The sequence below is a fragment of the Podarcis pityusensis genome (genome assembly GCF_964106645.2).
Source record: "Podarcis pityusensis genome assembly, chromosome: 8".
NCBI classification, from domain to species: domain Eukaryota; kingdom Metazoa; phylum Chordata; class Lepidosauria; order Squamata; family Lacertidae; genus Podarcis; species Podarcis pityusensis.
Window position 1 is genome coordinate 6,964,231 of NC_138033.1, and position 16,801 is coordinate 6,981,031.

General features: G+C 48.3%; 1 protein-coding gene across 2 annotated transcripts; it reads left to right on the plus strand.

Annotated features, from left to right (window-relative positions):
* The first annotated feature begins 54 nt into the window (after window positions 1-54).
* NFKBIB (NFKB inhibitor beta) lies at window positions 55-15,775 on the plus strand. 2 transcript variants are annotated; one of them, XM_081019090.1, is made up of 6 exons: window positions 55-919; window positions 2,604-2,709; window positions 3,923-4,151; window positions 5,015-5,103; window positions 7,449-7,682; window positions 12,849-15,775. In XM_081019090.1, the coding sequence occupies exons 1-6, from the start codon at window positions 504-506 to the stop codon at window positions 12,885-12,887; spliced, it is 1,113 nt and encodes a 370-aa protein (XP_080875216.1). In that variant the 5' UTR covers window positions 55-503; the 3' UTR covers window positions 12,888-15,775. The 2 variants fall into 2 exon arrangements, with proteins under 2 accessions (XP_080875216.1, XP_080875217.1); XM_081019091.1 differs by lacking the exon at window positions 12,849-15,775 and adding an exon at window positions 10,704-11,202 and having other exon boundaries at window positions 7,449-7,719.
* Window positions 15,776-16,801: the final 1,026 nt, after the last annotated feature.

Here is a 16,801-nt window from a genome sequence, read left to right on the forward strand (position 1 = left end):
CCGCCGAGGAGCGAGAGGGGGGAATCCCGGCATGCCTTGCGGCGCCGGCAAGTTAAAAATGGGTCGCTGAGGGGGGCGGAATTGCTTTTTTTGCGTCTTCAAACTGCTTTTTTTGCGTCTTCAAACTTCAAATAGCGTCCTTGTGTGAAGAATAGGTGGTTAAAAACAAAGGGGAGAAAGAGAAACTGCCCATGGGAACTACCGCTCCCGACGTGCCTTGCGAGAGAGCCAACATGGCTCTTTGAAGTGGGACGAGTGACCCGGATGCTGAGAGGCCCGGGACCACAGCTCCCGGCATGCTCCGCGGGAAAGGGGAAAGAACTACGGCTCCCGGCATGCCTCTCTGCGACTGCGCCGACCAGACGCCAGTCTGGGGATTCCCCAGGCCGCTGAAATCCCCCCTGTGAGGCAGGAGCGACGGCGGGGCAGCGGGTCGCTCTGCCCGGACTCTCCCTATGGCCCTGCGGCCCTCCAGGCCTTTCCTGTAGGCTCTCTCCCCCGCCATGGCCTCCGAAGCTGCTGCTCAGGGCGGCCCGCGGGAGCCCAAGCGGGTGGAAGGCGACGACTGGTGCGACAGCGGCCTGGGCTCCCTCAGCGAGGCCCAGCTGGGCCAGATCCAGGGAGACGCGGGCCTGGTGGGCCCTGGCGAGGGGGAGGAGGGGCCTGGGCGCCGGGCCCTGACCCCTGACCCCGGCCCCTCGGGCCCCACTGGCCCTCAGAAGGCACTCTCAGAGGAAGAGGAGGATGACCTGGAGCGGCTGGACTCTGCCCTCGGGGACTCCCTGAGAGGTGACGAGGACGTGGGAGCCATCGTGGACGGCGTGGGGGCCGTGCGCCTCGAGAACGGGGCCTCGGCGGTGGTGGCCCCCGAGGCCTGGCTGCACCACGTGCTGGGCTTCGTCACCGAGGACGGGGACACGTACGTACAGTGGTACCTCGGGTTATATACGCTCCAGGTTACATACGCTTCAGGTTACAGACTCCGCTAACCCAGAAATAGTACCTCAGGTTAAGAACTTTGCTTCAGGATGAGAACAGAAATCGCACAGTGGCGGCACGGCGGCAGCAGGAGGCCCCTTCAGCTAAAGTGGTGCTTCAGGGTTAAGAACAGTTTCAGGTTAAGAACGGACCTCCAGAACGAATTATGTTCTTAACCCGAGGTACCACTGTAGATAGATATAGGTACAGGGGTACCTCGGGTTACATACGCTTCAGGTTACAGACTCCGCTAACCCAGAAATATTACCTCGGGTTGAGAAATTTGCTTCAGGATGAGAACAGAAATTGTGCAGCGGTGGCAGCGGGGGGCCCTATTAGCTAAAGTGGTGCTTCAGGTTAAGAACAGTTTCAGGTTAAGAACTGACCTCCGGAACAAATTAAGTACTTAACCCGAGGTACCACTGTTCTGTGTCGGAAGGAAACCGGCATCAGAAGGCTTTCTCATAATAGGGGGACAGAGCTGCAGATTTCCCCTGTCTGGCTTGGGTCTGCGACAGCTGTCTGCTGAGCCTGGGCATGCTGGTTTCAATCTGCCTGCTCATGAATGAGGATTTCGGGTTTTTTTGGCTCAGGAGCCTCCCTGTGCCTGTAGTGGCCGCCGATTCCGACCACCGCTACAGGCACCGGTGGCTGATGAGGCTTCTTCCAGCTGTTGCAGTTCAGGAGCTGCTTTCTGGCCTGCTCTTTTTGCTTTTGCATTTGCACAGAGATGTCGGGGCATCTTGAAACATAAGCTCCGCGCTGGTAGGCTAGAACAGGTTTTTATATAAAAACACACCTGGTACGCCTAATCAGGTGACTAGGAGTTCTGTGCAGCTGAATGGATGGGCTGGTGGAGGAATGGTCTCTCTCTCCATTCTGTCCCTGTCTGTTCGCTGGGTTCCCATTCTTACTTTGCAATAAGCTCTGCCTCCTCCCCACAGCGTGTTTGGAAAAAGAGAGGAGTGTTTTGTTTTTTACCAGGCTGCTAAGTGGCTGGTATTTCATTTTGCATGCTGGTCACAGAGGAAGGGGCTTTTTTCCTTCTGTAGCCAGCATGAAAGCAGGTGACTTCAGAGCTGGATAGTAAACCAATTAGCTGACTGCTACTTTTTGTGGGCTTATTTAAATCTCAAAATTAGAACAAAGACTCGACTAGGCCTGATCAGATCCCATGCAAGCCAGTATCTACTATGTCCTCTTCTGATTTTTGTTTTGTTTTTTGCCGGGGGCAGGGGTAACCCTGCAAAGTGCCATTTTATGAGCACTGACTGTTCTGTTGGCGATACTCTGCCTATTTCTAAAACAACACAAGTGAGAACTCTGATACTAATCCTATGCACGCATTTGGCCTTAATTCAAGCAACAACATGTAGGGTAGAGCTGCAATTTATTTATTTTTTAAGTTTCTAAACATCTTCTGAGTTGGAGAACAGTTTGTTCTAATACAGTCCTCTTTCTGAAAACTCTGGACAGCCACAAAATGATGGAAGGCTGCAGCCGCTTGAGGTCTCCTTGTTTTGTATTCCCCGTCTGTGTTGGAAAATGTTTTATTCCCCCCCCCCCCGAGCGATAAGAGACTTTTGCTCCTCTCAGCAGCCTCTGTTATTTCCTGTTGTTTCCAGAGCTCTCCACTTGGCCGTCATCCACGAGCACGAGGCCTTTCTGGATTCCATCCTGCAGTACACCCAAGGGACGGATTACCTGGATATTCAGAACGACCTTGGACAGGTTGGATTGAGACACGCTTTTGCTCTGCTCTGTTGTGAGACTCAGTTTCCCAAAGCTCGTAACGCACGTCGGGAGGAGCCACGAGCTCTCGCTGTACAGAACAGCAGTCTGCGTAATTATGCAGACTTAGAAACCTACTTTGGAACTTTTAAGTTTAGAAATTCCAAGGCGGCATTCATTGAAAACAAGGTTGGAAATCCCCCCCAAAAAGCAAAGGAAGGCATTTTTAAAAAATAAGTCTTAAAGCACAGAGGAGCAGTGAAACAGCAAATGAAATCAAAGTCTTCACCAGCAACCTAAAACTTAACAAAACAAAAGCAGCAGCACCACCGCTCCCAGGTTTCTCTCTGGGTAGGATTTGTTTCACCCTTAAAAGGAGAAATGCTTAGGAACATAAGAACTGCCCTATACTGACTCAGATCTTTGGTCCATCTAGGACTACAACTCCCATCATCCCTAGCTAACAGGACCGGTGGTCAAGGATGATGGGAGTTGTAGTCCCAAAACATCTGGAGGGCCGAGTTTGCCTATGCCTGATCTAGCTCAGTATTGTCAGTGTGGTGTAATGGTTAGAGTGCTGGACTATGACCTTGGGAGTTCCCTTACTGCAAGAAGCAAAGCTACAGGGAACCAGGCAGAGGGCCTTCTTGGTGGTGGCGCCCTCCCATCAGATGTCAAAGAGATAAACAACTACCTGACGTTTAGAAGACATCTGAAGGCAGTCTTGTTCAGGGAAGTTTTTAATGTGTGACATTTTAACGTATTTTTAATCTTTGTTGGAAGACGCCCAAAGTGGCTGGGTACAAATAATAAATTATTGTTATCATCATCATCATCATTATTATACTATACTGGCTGGCAGCGACTCACCAGGATTTCAGGCAAGATTCTCTCCCGACCCTACCTGGAGATTAAACCTGGAACTGCCTGCTTTCAAGGCAGGTGCTCTACCTGAGCTTATTGCCTTTTCACTCACGATGAGGAAGGGCCTCTGGCGCATGCACAGGTTCATAGGGGAGCAAGAGGTCCCTCCGATTCCTCTTCCCTGAGTCTGTATAAGACCATCAAGGTTAAAACCAACCCATTGTATAGTTCCTGAAAATGCTTAAGATTATGACATCTGGAAAGCCACAAGTTCCCCACCTCTGCCTTGTCATCCCAGGAGCGACAGCTCTTCTCAAACTCAGGCTCTTTCTCGTTTTCTCTTCCCCAGACAGCACTTCACATCGCGGTCATCCTGGGGGCTGCCGATTTTGTGAGCAAGCTCGTGTCGGCGGGAGCCGGTCTGTGCGTGCAGGAAAAGGGCGGCCACACCGCTTTGCACTTGGCGTGCCGAGAAGGGCAGCGGGAGTGCGCGCAGATCCTCCTGGCGCCGCATGTTGCACAAAGGCCCTGCGAAGGGAGCGGCTTTCGGGCCCAACTGGACTGCACCAATTTTGATGGTACCTCTCCTGGGTCCTCAGGGGAAATAGTTGCTTGGTCTCGTTGAAGTCCTCCATAATATGGAGACAGTAGGGTCTAGCGAAGAGCAGGTTTAAAATGCCAAAAGTTTCCAGTCCTTGTGAATATCGTGGGTGGGAGAATGAGATGGATCAGCATGGATCTTCCAAACTTTAAATACGGTATTTTTTGCTCTGTAAGACTCACTTTTTCCCTCCTAAAATGTAAGGTGAGATGTGTGTATGTCTTATGGAGCGAATGCAGGCTGCGCAGCTATCCCAGAAGCCAGAACAGCAAGAGGGATTGCTGCTTTCACTGTGCAGCCATCCCTCTTGCTGTTCTGGCTTCTGAGATTCAGAATATATTTTTTCTTGTTTTCCTCCTCCAAAAACTAGGTGCGCCTTGTGGTCTGGTGCATCTTGTAGAGTGAAAAATACGCTATTTAAAATATCAGACTTGGAAGTTGGTGGGCAGTTAAAGAGGAATGCATTCGTTTCCACCACTTGTGGTTGAGGATTTGCGAACGTCGCGTACTTTTGCGTTATACACTTTTGCCCGTTTCCCATTTCCACCCACCCCCTTTTCCCCATCTTCTTTTGTTCCTTTTCAAGATTGTGCTGTTCCTTCCTCTTACTGCAGCGCCTACCTCAGTTTTTCCCTTAGCTTGGGAACCAAACTCTGAATTTTGCAGCAGGAACAATTCAGTTTGGAGGAATGCAAATGTATTTGATCCATATCATTTCTTAATTTGGGATTTCCACATGCCATTTTGTGGTGGTGGTTATAAATCCGCATTACACAAGGTAGTTTCTCCATCTCAGTGCCCAGGCAGCTGCAAAACTGTGTCCCATCTCTCTTTCCGTAGGTTTCACGCCCCTGCATGTTGCCGTCTTGCGGAAAGACTTGGACGTGGTCAGTCTCTTAATCTCCGGGGGAGCTGATCTCAACAAACCGGTTAGTTTCAGAGGCGGTGGTGAAATAGACACATATAGGTGATTATCCTGCAGGAGGTATGCACGCTGTTTTCCTGTACACTTGAAAAGGAACCCTCTGTGTGAGGTGTTCCCAAAGTAAAGGAAGGATTGAACTCTGATTAATAAGAATACACACAGAGGCTTGAACCAGCAAGACTCTGGGAAGGGTGCGTATAATCGTGTCTGCCTCCACCCTCCGGCCCAGGTTGTTTTATTCACAAAAGAGCTTTTTACAGAGTGTTCGTAAGAACCAATCAGATTTCTTCTGAGCATTTCAGCAAACCCCACGTGGGGACAAAGTTAAACTACAAACACTAGTTAAGCATGCATACTTTTGGGGTAAATAAATTGAGAACTACAAAGGAGTGCATCCTTTGTAGTGCATCCCGGAGGTCATAAACAATCAATACACATGATAAGAAGGATGGCCAGGAGGACAGCGATCATTATCACCTTTATGTGAAACCTGTTTCCTGGCCCTAAGATTAACATCCTAAGATTAACATATCAGAAAAGCTACAGCAAAGAAACTGCCCACCCAGGAGCCTGCCTGTCTAAGTGTGTACGTGACTTGCGAAGAAAGAGAAATGGAACAGGGATGCAGAGGTGTGGATTGATCAAGAATCATATCAAAATAGTTTAAACCCAGTCAACGCAATGCTTTCATTGCTGACACAGGTGGCTTACTCTATATTTGCTATAATTCCTCATAGCAATCCCACCGGGTCACTACACTGGGTAACAACACAAAGCCATCCTTCCCCCACCAGCACCTTTAAGAAGCGTATTGAATTAATTCACCCTGTGAACTAGCAGCAGTGGGATAAGAAGAAACACTTTTAAAAGAGGCTTTAGGAGATTAGAGGTCTGCTCTGGTCAGACCTCACCTAGAGTACTGTGTCCAGTTCTGGGCACCACAGTTCAAGAAGGACACTGACAAACTGGAACGTGTCCAGAGGAGGGCAACCAAAATGGTCAAAGGCCTGGAAACGATGCCTTATGAGGAACGGCTAAGGGAGCTGGGCAGGTTTAGCCTGGAGAAGAGGAGGTTAAGGGGTGATATGATAGCCATGTTCAAATATATAAAAGGATGTCACATAGAGGAGGGAGAAAGGTTGTTTTCTGCTGCTGCAGAGAAGCGGACACGGAGCAATGGATCCAAACTACAAGAAAGAAGATTCCACCTAAACATTAGGAAGAACTTCCTGACAGTAAGAGCTGTTCGACAGTGGAATTTGCTGCCAAGGAGTGTGGTGGAGTCTCCTTCTTTGGAGGTCTTTAAGCAGAGGCTTGACAACCATATGTCAGGAGTGCTCTGATGGTGTTTCCTGCTTGGCAGGGGGTTGGACTCGATGGCCCTTGTGGTCTCTTCCAACTCTATGATTCTATGATTATAAATTCATGGAGGAGAGGGTTACCAGTGGCTGTTACCTATTCTGGCTCTTGTGCTCAAATGCTGCTTACGGGTTTCCCACAGGCCTCTGGTTGGCCCCTGTGAGGCCAGGATGCTGGACTAGGTCTGATATGACACAAGTGTCCTTACCTCTGATTTTTGTCTGTCTGAGCTTCGCCCCTTTAGCACCGCCTCTTCCCCTTTGTGACTCTGCCCTTCCTTTCAAGAAACGGTCAGTGACACTCCAGTGCCCCTTTTGCCCGCCTGGTGCCTCCCAGCTGCCTCTGACTACAACTCCCAGCAGACCCAGCCAAGGCTGGACTAGTTAATAATAATAATAATTTTTATTTATACCCCGCCCTCCCCAGCCAAGGCCGGGCCCAGGGCAGCTAACAAGCAATAATAAAAACAAGTTGAATGAATACAACTTAAAAACAAGATTAAAATGCAATTAAAATATTGAAACATTAAAATATTAAAAGGCAGCCTCATCACAAGAGGAGAAAGGAAAAAGAAAGTGGGGGGATCAAATTGGCTCCAATCCAAAGGCCAGGTGGAACAACTCTGTCTTACAGGCCCTGCGGAGAGAAATCAGATCCTGCAGGGCCCTGGTCTCATGAGGCAGAGCGTTCCACCAGGCTGGAGCCAGTGTTGAAAAGGCCCTAGCTCTGGTTGAGGCTAATCTGACCTCCTTAGGGCCCGGAACCACTAGGGTGTTGCTATTTATGGACCTTGAGGCTCTCCATGGGGCAGACCGGGAGAGGCGGTCCCGTAGGTACGAGGGTCCTAGGCTGTGAAGGGCTTGAAAGGTCAAAACCAGTTAGTGGCTCAGCTGGGGCAGATCCATGGCTTGCCCAACGTACCTGCCAACCCCAGAGCTCCCAGCACGAGGCGCTGCGCGTCCCCTTCACCTTCTCCCATCTTGCCGGCAGGAGCTGAGCTGTGGGCGGAGTCCTCTTCACCTGGCAGTGGAGTCTCAGAACCCAGAGGTGGTGGAGTACCTGCTGCGCGCTGGAGCGGACCCGGAGGCCCGCATGTATGTTGGCTACACCCCCATGTACAGCGCCTTGCACCGGCCCGACCAAAAGATCCCCCAGCTCTTGCGGGAGTTTGGCTCAGAGGAGCCAGACTGGGACTCGGAGGAGAGTTTGGACAGCAACAGCGAGGTGAGTTTGGGCTATCACAGCTAGCACTGTTAGCACTGTTAGAAGTGCTAACATTGAAAAAAATGAATATGGAAGGGAGGAGGGCAACATATGAAGAAATATTAAGGAGGACTGATAAAGGATGGAAGTTAAAACCCTATAACAGCATAGTGAACGCCTTCACGGGATGGTTACAATACCACCAAGTAAACGAGGATAAGAAATTAGGATTTAGTGGGGGAAAATCAAGATATCAAATTGAAATTATAGAGGGCAGGACATAGGTAAAGGTAAAGAGACCCCTGACCATTAGGTCCAGTCGTGGCCGACTCTGGGGTTGCGGCGCTCATCTCGCTTTATTGGCCGAGGGAGCCGGCGTACAGCTTCTGGGTCATGTGGCCAGCATGACTAAGCCACTTCTGGTGAACCAGAGCAGCGCACGGAAATGCCGTTTACCTTCCCACTGGAGCGGTACCTATTTATCTACTTGCACTTTGACGTGCTTTCGAACTGCTAGGTTGGCATAAGCAGGGACCGAGCAACGGGAGCTCACCCTGTCGCGGTGATTCAAACCGCCGACCTTCTGATCAGCAAGTCCTAGGCTCTATGGTTTAACCCACAGCACCACCCACGTCCCCTGCATAGGACATAACTTCTATAAAAAATGTATGAATATTTGTTGGAATGGAATACAAAAGACAAACTGACGAAGGAAGTTATGATAAAATGGGCAGTTGATTTCGGTTATAATATTGATTATGATGATTGGGTAAAATTATGGAAGGTTTGAGGTTCACGGCGTGCTCCACTCTAAAAGAAAATCTAATGAAAATGATGTACCGCTGGTATATCACCCTGGTTAAACTAGCAAAAATGTATAGAGTAAGTAATAAAATGTGTTGGAAATGTAAAACAAAAGACAGTGAATTTTTTCACATATGGTGGACGTGTGAAAAAATGAAAAAATATTCGGACATGATATATAACAAAATGAAAAAACTATTTAAATACACTTTCCCAAAGAAACCAGAAGCATTTTTGCTAGGGATAACAGGGGATGAATTAAAAAAGGAAGATTACAAACTATTCATGTATGCAATGACCGCCGCTAGAATCTTAGCGGCTCAGAAATGGAAATCCCAAGAAATCCCAACTTTAATGGAGTGGCAGACAAAAATGTATGAATACATAGAATTGGCAAAATTGACTTATAAGATTCGGAACCAAAAAGAAGCAAAGTTCGAAAAGGATTGGAGTAAATTTATTGAATATATATATACTGCGTAATTGTAAGAATTTAAGAACTGTAGCAGGATTACTGTAAATCTTGTGATGTGGATGGAGTGTAAATAAGAAACTATAAGAAAAGATTTGAGACATGAAAACCGTTGAAGGGATGGAAGGAAGTCCGGGTGCAATAAGGCGCAGGGTAAATAAGAAGACATACAATTTTTTAAATGTATGAGTATTTGTTTTATTTTTTGTTGTTACAAAAAAGCAATAAAAAGTATTTGGGGGGGGAAATAGACCCCTCAAGCTATGAGATCTGGGGCTACAGGTGCTTTGCATTTCCTCCTCCCCCCCCCCAACATATATTTTTTAATTAAGAGTTTCAACATCATAAATTATCAAAAACATATCATCTTCATTCCCCCCCACTTCCCCCCTCCCCTAAGAAAAACCCATCCCCCAGACTTCCCTCAACTCCTCTCCGGTTTTTCAACACATATTATTCTCTGCATATTATAAATCGTAAAAATCCTTAAATTGTCTATCATGTTAACAATAATAAATTTGGGTATGTTTATTCAAAACCTGCCAAGGAGTCCAAATCATTTTTTATTTTTTTTTAGTAATTTGTAAAAAGTTCCCATTCTTCTTTAAAGCCACAGTTATCCTTGTCTCACAGTTTGTATGTCAATTTCACCACTTCCTCATAGTCCATCAATTTCCCTTGCCACTGTTCTTTTGTTGGGATTTCTTCGTTCTCCCATCCTTGTGCTATCAAGACTCTTGCCGCCATTGTCGTGTACATAAATAAATTCTTTATTTTCCTTGGCAGGTCTTTTCCTACAATCCCCCAATATATATTTTTTTAAAAGCGACTTTGAATAACGAACAACTCACAGACAAATAAACTGAAGGGAAAATCAGCTGAAGGAAATTGTAAATTGTTGCAGTTGCCAATAAGGAAATATAGGATATGGCTGTTTGATTTTCTGTCAGTAATAATAATAAATTTGTTACTTGTACCCCACCCATCTCACTGGGTTGCCCTAACCACTCTGGGTCCATAATGAAGCATGTCGAGAGGAAAAGGATGTGTGGTCTGTAAATATGAAGGGCTCCATCGTCTAAACCAGTGGTTTATCAACCTTTTTTGACCCACTGCCCCCTTGGTTCTGTAAACTCATCCCCTGTTCCCCCGACCATGCAAAAAGCATTATTCAGAATAGCGGTTTGGACAGCCCACTAAGCGAGATCATAACACAATAAAATTCCAAACAGTAACAACTGCACTTTTTTTTTTGCAAAACCCAAGTAAAAGCATTCAATGTACCGTATTTTCTGCTCCATAAGACGCACCTGACCATAAGACGCACCTAGTTTTTAGAGGAAAACAAGAAAAATAATATTCTAAACGAAACAGTGGATATATGATTTTTGTGGTTCATGCTGTGGCCACAGACATGTGATTTGATGGTGAGTTTGGGGTAGCCCAATGCAAAAATCCTGAGGATCCATGGGCTTTTACCCCCCCCCAGGCAGCCTCCTTTATCTCTAGCGTCCCTTATCTTCCTCCCCGATCGCTTGCTGATCAGCTGTTTCCTTTCAACACTCCCTTCCCTCTTGTTTGCCTTAGTGTCTTTTCCTTAGCTGGAGCAGTTTTTTGCTCCTCCTTTTCTTCTAATTTCTCTCCGCATTGCTTTAGTCTTCCTGTCTCCTCTCCTTGCAAGTTCCCTGTCTTTACCTTCCCCCACCCAGGCAGCCTCCTTTATTGCTAGCGTCCCTTATCTCCCTACCCAATTGCTTGTGGATTAGCAGCTTTGTTTCAACACCCACTTCCCTCTTTCAAAAAAATAAAACATCGTCTGCTTTTCACCCCTGGGCAATTTGGCTCCAGGGACCACGCATTTGCTCCATAAGACGCACAGACATTTGCCCAGCTTTTCCATTTCTGGTAGTCATTTACACCTCCAGTTCCCACCCCCACCCCACCCCGCTACCCCATTGCCTCTTACCAAGCCCTGAGCAACTTAGGCCCAGAATATCTCCAGGATGACTTGAACCCTTCCACTCCAGCTCGATCACTGAGATAATCTACAGGAGCATTCATGGTTGTTCCCCAAATTAATGAGGCTCATTTGACAACAAGGAGGTACCCATACTTTCGAGTCCTTGGCTAAGTCCTGTGAACACCCTGTCAAGGGAGATTCAGCAGGCACCTTCCGTGCCAACTTTTAAACGCCTGCCAAAAACCTTTCTACTCTGGCACGAAAAGGGGCAAAAATGACCCTAAAAGCGTGCGAAAACATCAAAAGTGGTGCAAAACCAGCGTCTAGCAATCTTGCGAGCCTTTGTAAGTGTAATCCACGGAGCTCTTGCGCAAACCTTTGAAGCCGGTGGAGAGTTGGGAGTTTGAGCAAGGAGGTTTGGAGGGATCGATTGTGGTGTTTGCAGGCTTTTTCAGCGGTGTTCCCAATATATGCAAATTCACTTAAATGTACTGTTGCACAGAACAGAGCCCCCGTGTAAATGGGGAGATGCCTGTATTGCACGTTCAAGGCGGCCAGGGAGAGGGCCTTCTCTGTGGCAGCCCCTAAGTTGTGGAATTCACTCTCCACAGAGATGTGCCTGGCGCATTCAGCTTTTGGCAAATGCTGAAGACACTCTTTAAATCCTGGCCGTTGACCCTTGAACTGTAGGTTTTCAGGACCCGCCCCTATTCCTGTGACCGCACTCTGCTATAAATGCTGAATTTTAATTGCTGCAACCTGCCCTGGTGAAGGGCAGGCAGTGAATTCAACGGTGATAGTGACCTATGCCCCCCACAGTCTGTGAGAGTAAAATGGATGGTGCTTTTTTTTGTTTTTGCTCTGTTTTGCTTGGTGGGGGATGAGTGTTCAGACCCCTGGGCTCTCACTTGTGGGGTGCCTCAGGGTTCTGTCCTCTCCCCCATGCTTTTCAACATCTACATGCAGCTGCTGGGAGAGATCATCGGGGGTTTGGGCTGGGTGTTCATCAGTACGTGGATGACACCCAGCTCTACCTCTCTTTCAAATCAGAATCAGCGAAGGTGGTGAAGGTCCTGTGTGAGTGTCTGGAGGCGGTTGGAGGATGGATGGCGGCTGACAAGACAGAAGTACTGTTTTTGGGGGACAGGAGGTGGGCAGGTGTGGAGGACTCCCTGGTCCTGAATGGGGTAACTGTGCCCCTGAAGGACCAGATGCGCAGCCTGGGAGTCATTCTGGACTGACAGCTGTCCATGGAGGCGCAGGTCAATTCTGTGTCCAAGGCAGCTGTTTATCAGCTCCATCTGGTACACAGGCTGAGACCCTATCTGCCAGCAGACTGTCTCACCAGAGTGGTGCATGCTCTAGTTATCTCCCGCTTGGACTACTGCAATGCTATGTGGGGCTACCTTTGAAGGTGACCCGGAAACTGCAACTAATCCAGAATGCGGCAGCTAGACTGGTGACTGGGAGTGGCTGCCGAGACCATATAACACTGGTCCTGAAAGAGCTACATTGGCTCCCAGTACGTTTCCAAGCACAATTCAAAGTGTTGGTGCTGACCTTTAAAGCCCTAAACGGCCTCAAAGGCCCAGTATACCTGAAGGAGCGTCTCCACCTCCATCGTTCTGCCCGGACACTGAGGTTCAGCTCTGAGGGCCTTCTGGCGGTTCCCTCACTGCGAGAAGCCAAGTTACAGGGAACCAGGCAGAGGGCCTTCTCAGTAGTGGCACCCACCCTGTGGAATGCCCTCTCACCAGATGTCAAAGAGAAAAACAACTACCAGACTTTTAGAAGACATCTGAAGGCAGCCTTGTTCAGGGAAGCTTTTAACATCTGATTAATTATTAATATTTTGTTGGAAGCCGCCCAGAGTGGCTGGGGAAACCCAGCCAGATGGGCAGGTTATAAATAATATATTTATTATTATTATTATTATTATTATTATTCCCAGGAGGAGTATGATGACATCGTGATCAACCGCGGGCATTAGAAGACCAGGCAAGGGGTCCACTTCATCTCCCAGGCTGTGTTCCGTTAACCATGCCTCCGCCTCTGGCAGCCAGCTGTGGTTTCTGTAGCAACTGCATTCTTCACTGTGAGCTAGATCTGACTTATTTATAGGGGCTGGGGAAGGGGCTGGGGAGGGAGCTGCGTCGTCTGCCGAAGACAGCGCTCCCTTAGCTCCATTCCAATTCATGCTCCATTATTGGTTTGTTTTCCTGTCTGTTCCCAAAGTTCTGATGACTTCTGTTTTTTGTTTGATGTCCAGAATAATAATAAAAAAAAGGTCTGCATTGGGGGCACCTGATCATCGCTGCTTTGGCATCTCTGAAACGAGTACCCCGTAGGTTTGAATTCTTCCCCGCTACCTCAATCCCTGCTAGCTTGAGAGATAGGAAGGAGCTAAACCACATCTTGGTGTCATCAAACGCACATCTGAGCTGAATGGTGTGTCTGTCTGATTCCAGACCCAAAATTTGGATGTTCTACATTGCCTCGAGTTCTATTTTAAAACACCTCTTTTCTTCTGTTTGGGGATTTTTGGCAGGGTTTTGGCCCGGGTTAGGATTCAGCCACCCCCCAGCTTAACCCAGTAGCGATGACTCAAGATTGATAGGTGCATATATATGTACACACACCTCTCCACCGTGGAAACCTTTGCAGGAAATACCTTCTCTCTGCAACCCAGCTTCCTCGTGAATTTATTTCTTTTTAGGTTCCCTGGTGTTCGTTTGCTCAAACCTCGCTTTTATGCCTCTTCTCCTGCCTGTACATTGAGCCTCGTTTAGGTTGGGAATGGGTGGGGCCAGAAGACGGGGTGAGAGTAAGAACAGATTGTGGCAACTTCCCTTCCCCCCTCCCTCCTGTAGATGGACCAGGACTGAAGGAGAGCTCCTCCAATCAGGTGGTGCTTGTATGTCCTTTGTCCCTCCTGCCACTGAGAAACCAGCCAGTCGCCTCCAGTTCCAGGCTTACGACCACTTCCCCTTCTCTTCATCCTAAACATTAACTGCTATTGTGCAATGAGCCATCTTCTGTAGCCTGTAAGAGCCTCCCTGCGCCAGCTTATCCATTTGCCCCCCCTTACCCCCTGCCCACAATTGCCCTCTTTAACCTCCCTCCCAAGGCTGCAGCTTGCGGACAGCAATCTTTTCCATCCCTCTGCCCAGCCAATGCCTTGAATCATCTCTGGGCAAGTGGGGAAGATGTGGGCAGGCTGCCCGGGCCATTGTGCTTTCCAGGAACTGGGTCACTAAGACCCAGGGACCCTGGATTCCTTCCTCTTTCTGGGTTTACTGCTGCTGCCCACACTGTACTCCTGGTTCGTGCTATTGCGCCACCTCACCCTGCCCCCTTTTGCCCTCTTCCGCCACAGTTTGAGTGCCACATTCAGGAGTGGGGAAGAAGAAGTTTTCTTTAGTTGCCTAGTGGCCATGAGGTTGCCAGCCTCATGATAAGGCAAGGCCAGACTGATACTGCCATAGCTTTTGGTTCTGACTCCCGTGTGAAAGCCCCTTGTTTGTGATTTTCAGTTGGGGAATGGGGGTCTTCTGTTTCTCTCTGTAGGAGAGGAAGCTTCTCCTGTTCCCTTAGAACTGAAGCTGTGCCCTGGTGGGTGGTGGGTGGCAGCCCTGCATGGGGCAAGGGACCCTTCCCTTCCCACAGACAGCCAAAAGGGTCTGCCTTCTGGTACAGCCAGCTGCTCAAATCACACCCAGCTCTTCTGAGGTTCCCAAAGGTGATTGAACTCCAACTCCCATCATCAGCAATGGGTGAGGATGATGGGAGTTGTAGTCCAACGCTCTCTGGGCACCCTTGGACCGAAGACGGCTGCTTCAAGCATGTTTCAGATGAAATGCCCATCAGGAGACTGGTGGTCCTGGAAGTTTCTCCCTGAAACCATGGTTTCCTCTTGATTTCCAGCTGCTCTCAAGTCAAAAACGGGAGGCAAAACATCTCTGGCATCTTCTGTGCAGCTGCCTTTATGTCATTTGTGGCTTAGTTTTGCTAGCTCTAGCGGAAGTCTGAGGTTCCACTTCCTCTTTGCACCAGTGCTCCGTTTTGCTGCGGTGTCTCAGCAACCAGCGGGCTCAGCCCCTTCTTCCTCCCCCCCCCCCAATATTTCTGCCTACATATGCAGAGTGTTGCATCGCTCTCAATGAATGTCACAGGTTGCTTTCTCAATCTGCTCTGCTAGCGGCAATGGAGCTGGGGGTAATGGCAGCATGTGGCGTTTTGCACCCCAGAAAGCAGCGAGAGGCGGGCAGAGGAGGGGGGAAGCACAGCTGCAAGGTGAAAAAGGAAGTTATAAGGAGTCCTGGCTGTGTCAGTCTAGGAGGAGGTTGGGCTTTGCATTGTACCAAGAGGTTGGATTTTGGATCTGGGTAAGGACTGAGTGAGAGCAAGTTGTTGGGGGGGGGGCGAGGTGGGGGTTTTGTAGAGGGTGCCAATGTCTGGAGGTGGCAGCATGGCACATCGCAGCTGGTGGGTCGATTTTGCCCACATCTGATAAGCTGATTTATTTTTTTGCAGTCACAGCATCCACTTTTCCTGTGGCTCAGCAATGTGCCCTCTCATTGGAGCTGCTATTTAAATACATATATATATAAAATACCATATGTGTCTTCAGCGAAAGGAGGAAATCCAGTCCATCTTATGTACATACTTTGATTTCTTCCACTTGCAAACCCTGTCTGGAGGAACTGATTGTTCTTGCCTTCCACAAGGCTGAGTGTTTCGTTTCGTAGCTACGGTGTGGTTCTCCTGTGATCTGTTTTAATCTGTGTCTGTGACGGAGTTCTGTTTCTCTGCCTTCCATGTGTCTGTTGTATTATGTAGGTCTCTCTGGCCCTGATCAGATTAAAAGCTATGGATTTCTGTGTGGCTTTTTATTCATTCTCTCTCTCTCTCTCTCTCTCTCTCTCTCTCTCTCTTTTGAGGAAGGAGGGCTCTGCGTGGATGGAGGAAGCTGATACTTGTCGGATGCCAAAAACCCTCGCCCAACAGTGACAAAATATAGGATGATTGTACATAGCACATCCTAATCAGGCATTGAGGCAAGGCTACCAAGTCTGCCATCATCATCTAGATCAGCCTTTCTCAACCTGTGGGTCCCCAGATGTTGTTGAACTACAACTCCCATCACCCCTAACTAGCAAGGCCAGAGCTCAGGGATGGCAGGAGTTGTAGTCCAACAACATCTGGGGACTCACAGGTTGAGAAAGGCTGATCTAGATCATTGTTTCCCAAACTTGGGTCTCCAGCTGTTTTTGGACTACAACTCCCATCATCCCTAGCCAGCAGGACCAGTGGTCAGGGATGATGGGAGTTGTAGTCCAAAACCAGCTGGAGACCCAAGTTTGGGGAACACTGATCTAGAGGACCATCGGTCCCCCCCCCCCCATTTCTTCCTGGATGAGGCATCAAGGGCTTCTTTCTAGTACAGTGATGCCCCACAAGATGAATGCCTCGCAAGACGAAAAACTCGCTAGACGAAAGGGTTTTGCGTTTTTTGAGTCATTCCGCAAGACAAATTTCCCTATGGGCTTGCTTCGCAAGACGAAATGTCTTGCGAGTTCTTGCGAGTTTGTTTCCTTTTTCTTAAAGCCGCTAAGCCGTTAATAGCCGCTAAGCCGCTAATAGCTGTGCTTCGCAAGACGAAAAAACCGCAAGACGAAGAGACTCGCGGAACGGATTAATTTCGTCTTGCGAGGCGCCACTGTATTAGCAAAGTCTTCACCCTAAGGTGCCGGTGTAGGTTATGCAACATTAAAAACAGTTTAAAAGAATTTACTGTCGCAAAAATAAGATGGGTCCTAAAAATATACCTCTTGGGTGTCAAAAGCCAGAGTAAAGATTGTTAAAAAGCCAGGGTTAGAGATTATTTCTGACAGTGGGCAACCT

Coding starts and splice junctions, on each gene's coding strand:
- NFKBIB (XM_081019090.1), top strand. CDS start 504: ATGGCCTCCGAAGCTGCTGCTCAGGGCGGCCCGCGGGAGCCCAAGCGG. Junction 920..2,603: donor GTCACCGAGGACGGGGACAC/GTACGTACAGTG, acceptor TGTTGTTTCCAG/AGCTCTCCACTTGGCCGTCA. Junction 7,683..12,848: donor GTTTGGACAGCAACAGCGAG/GTGAGTTTGGGC, acceptor TATTATTCCCAG/GAGGAGTATGATGACATCGT.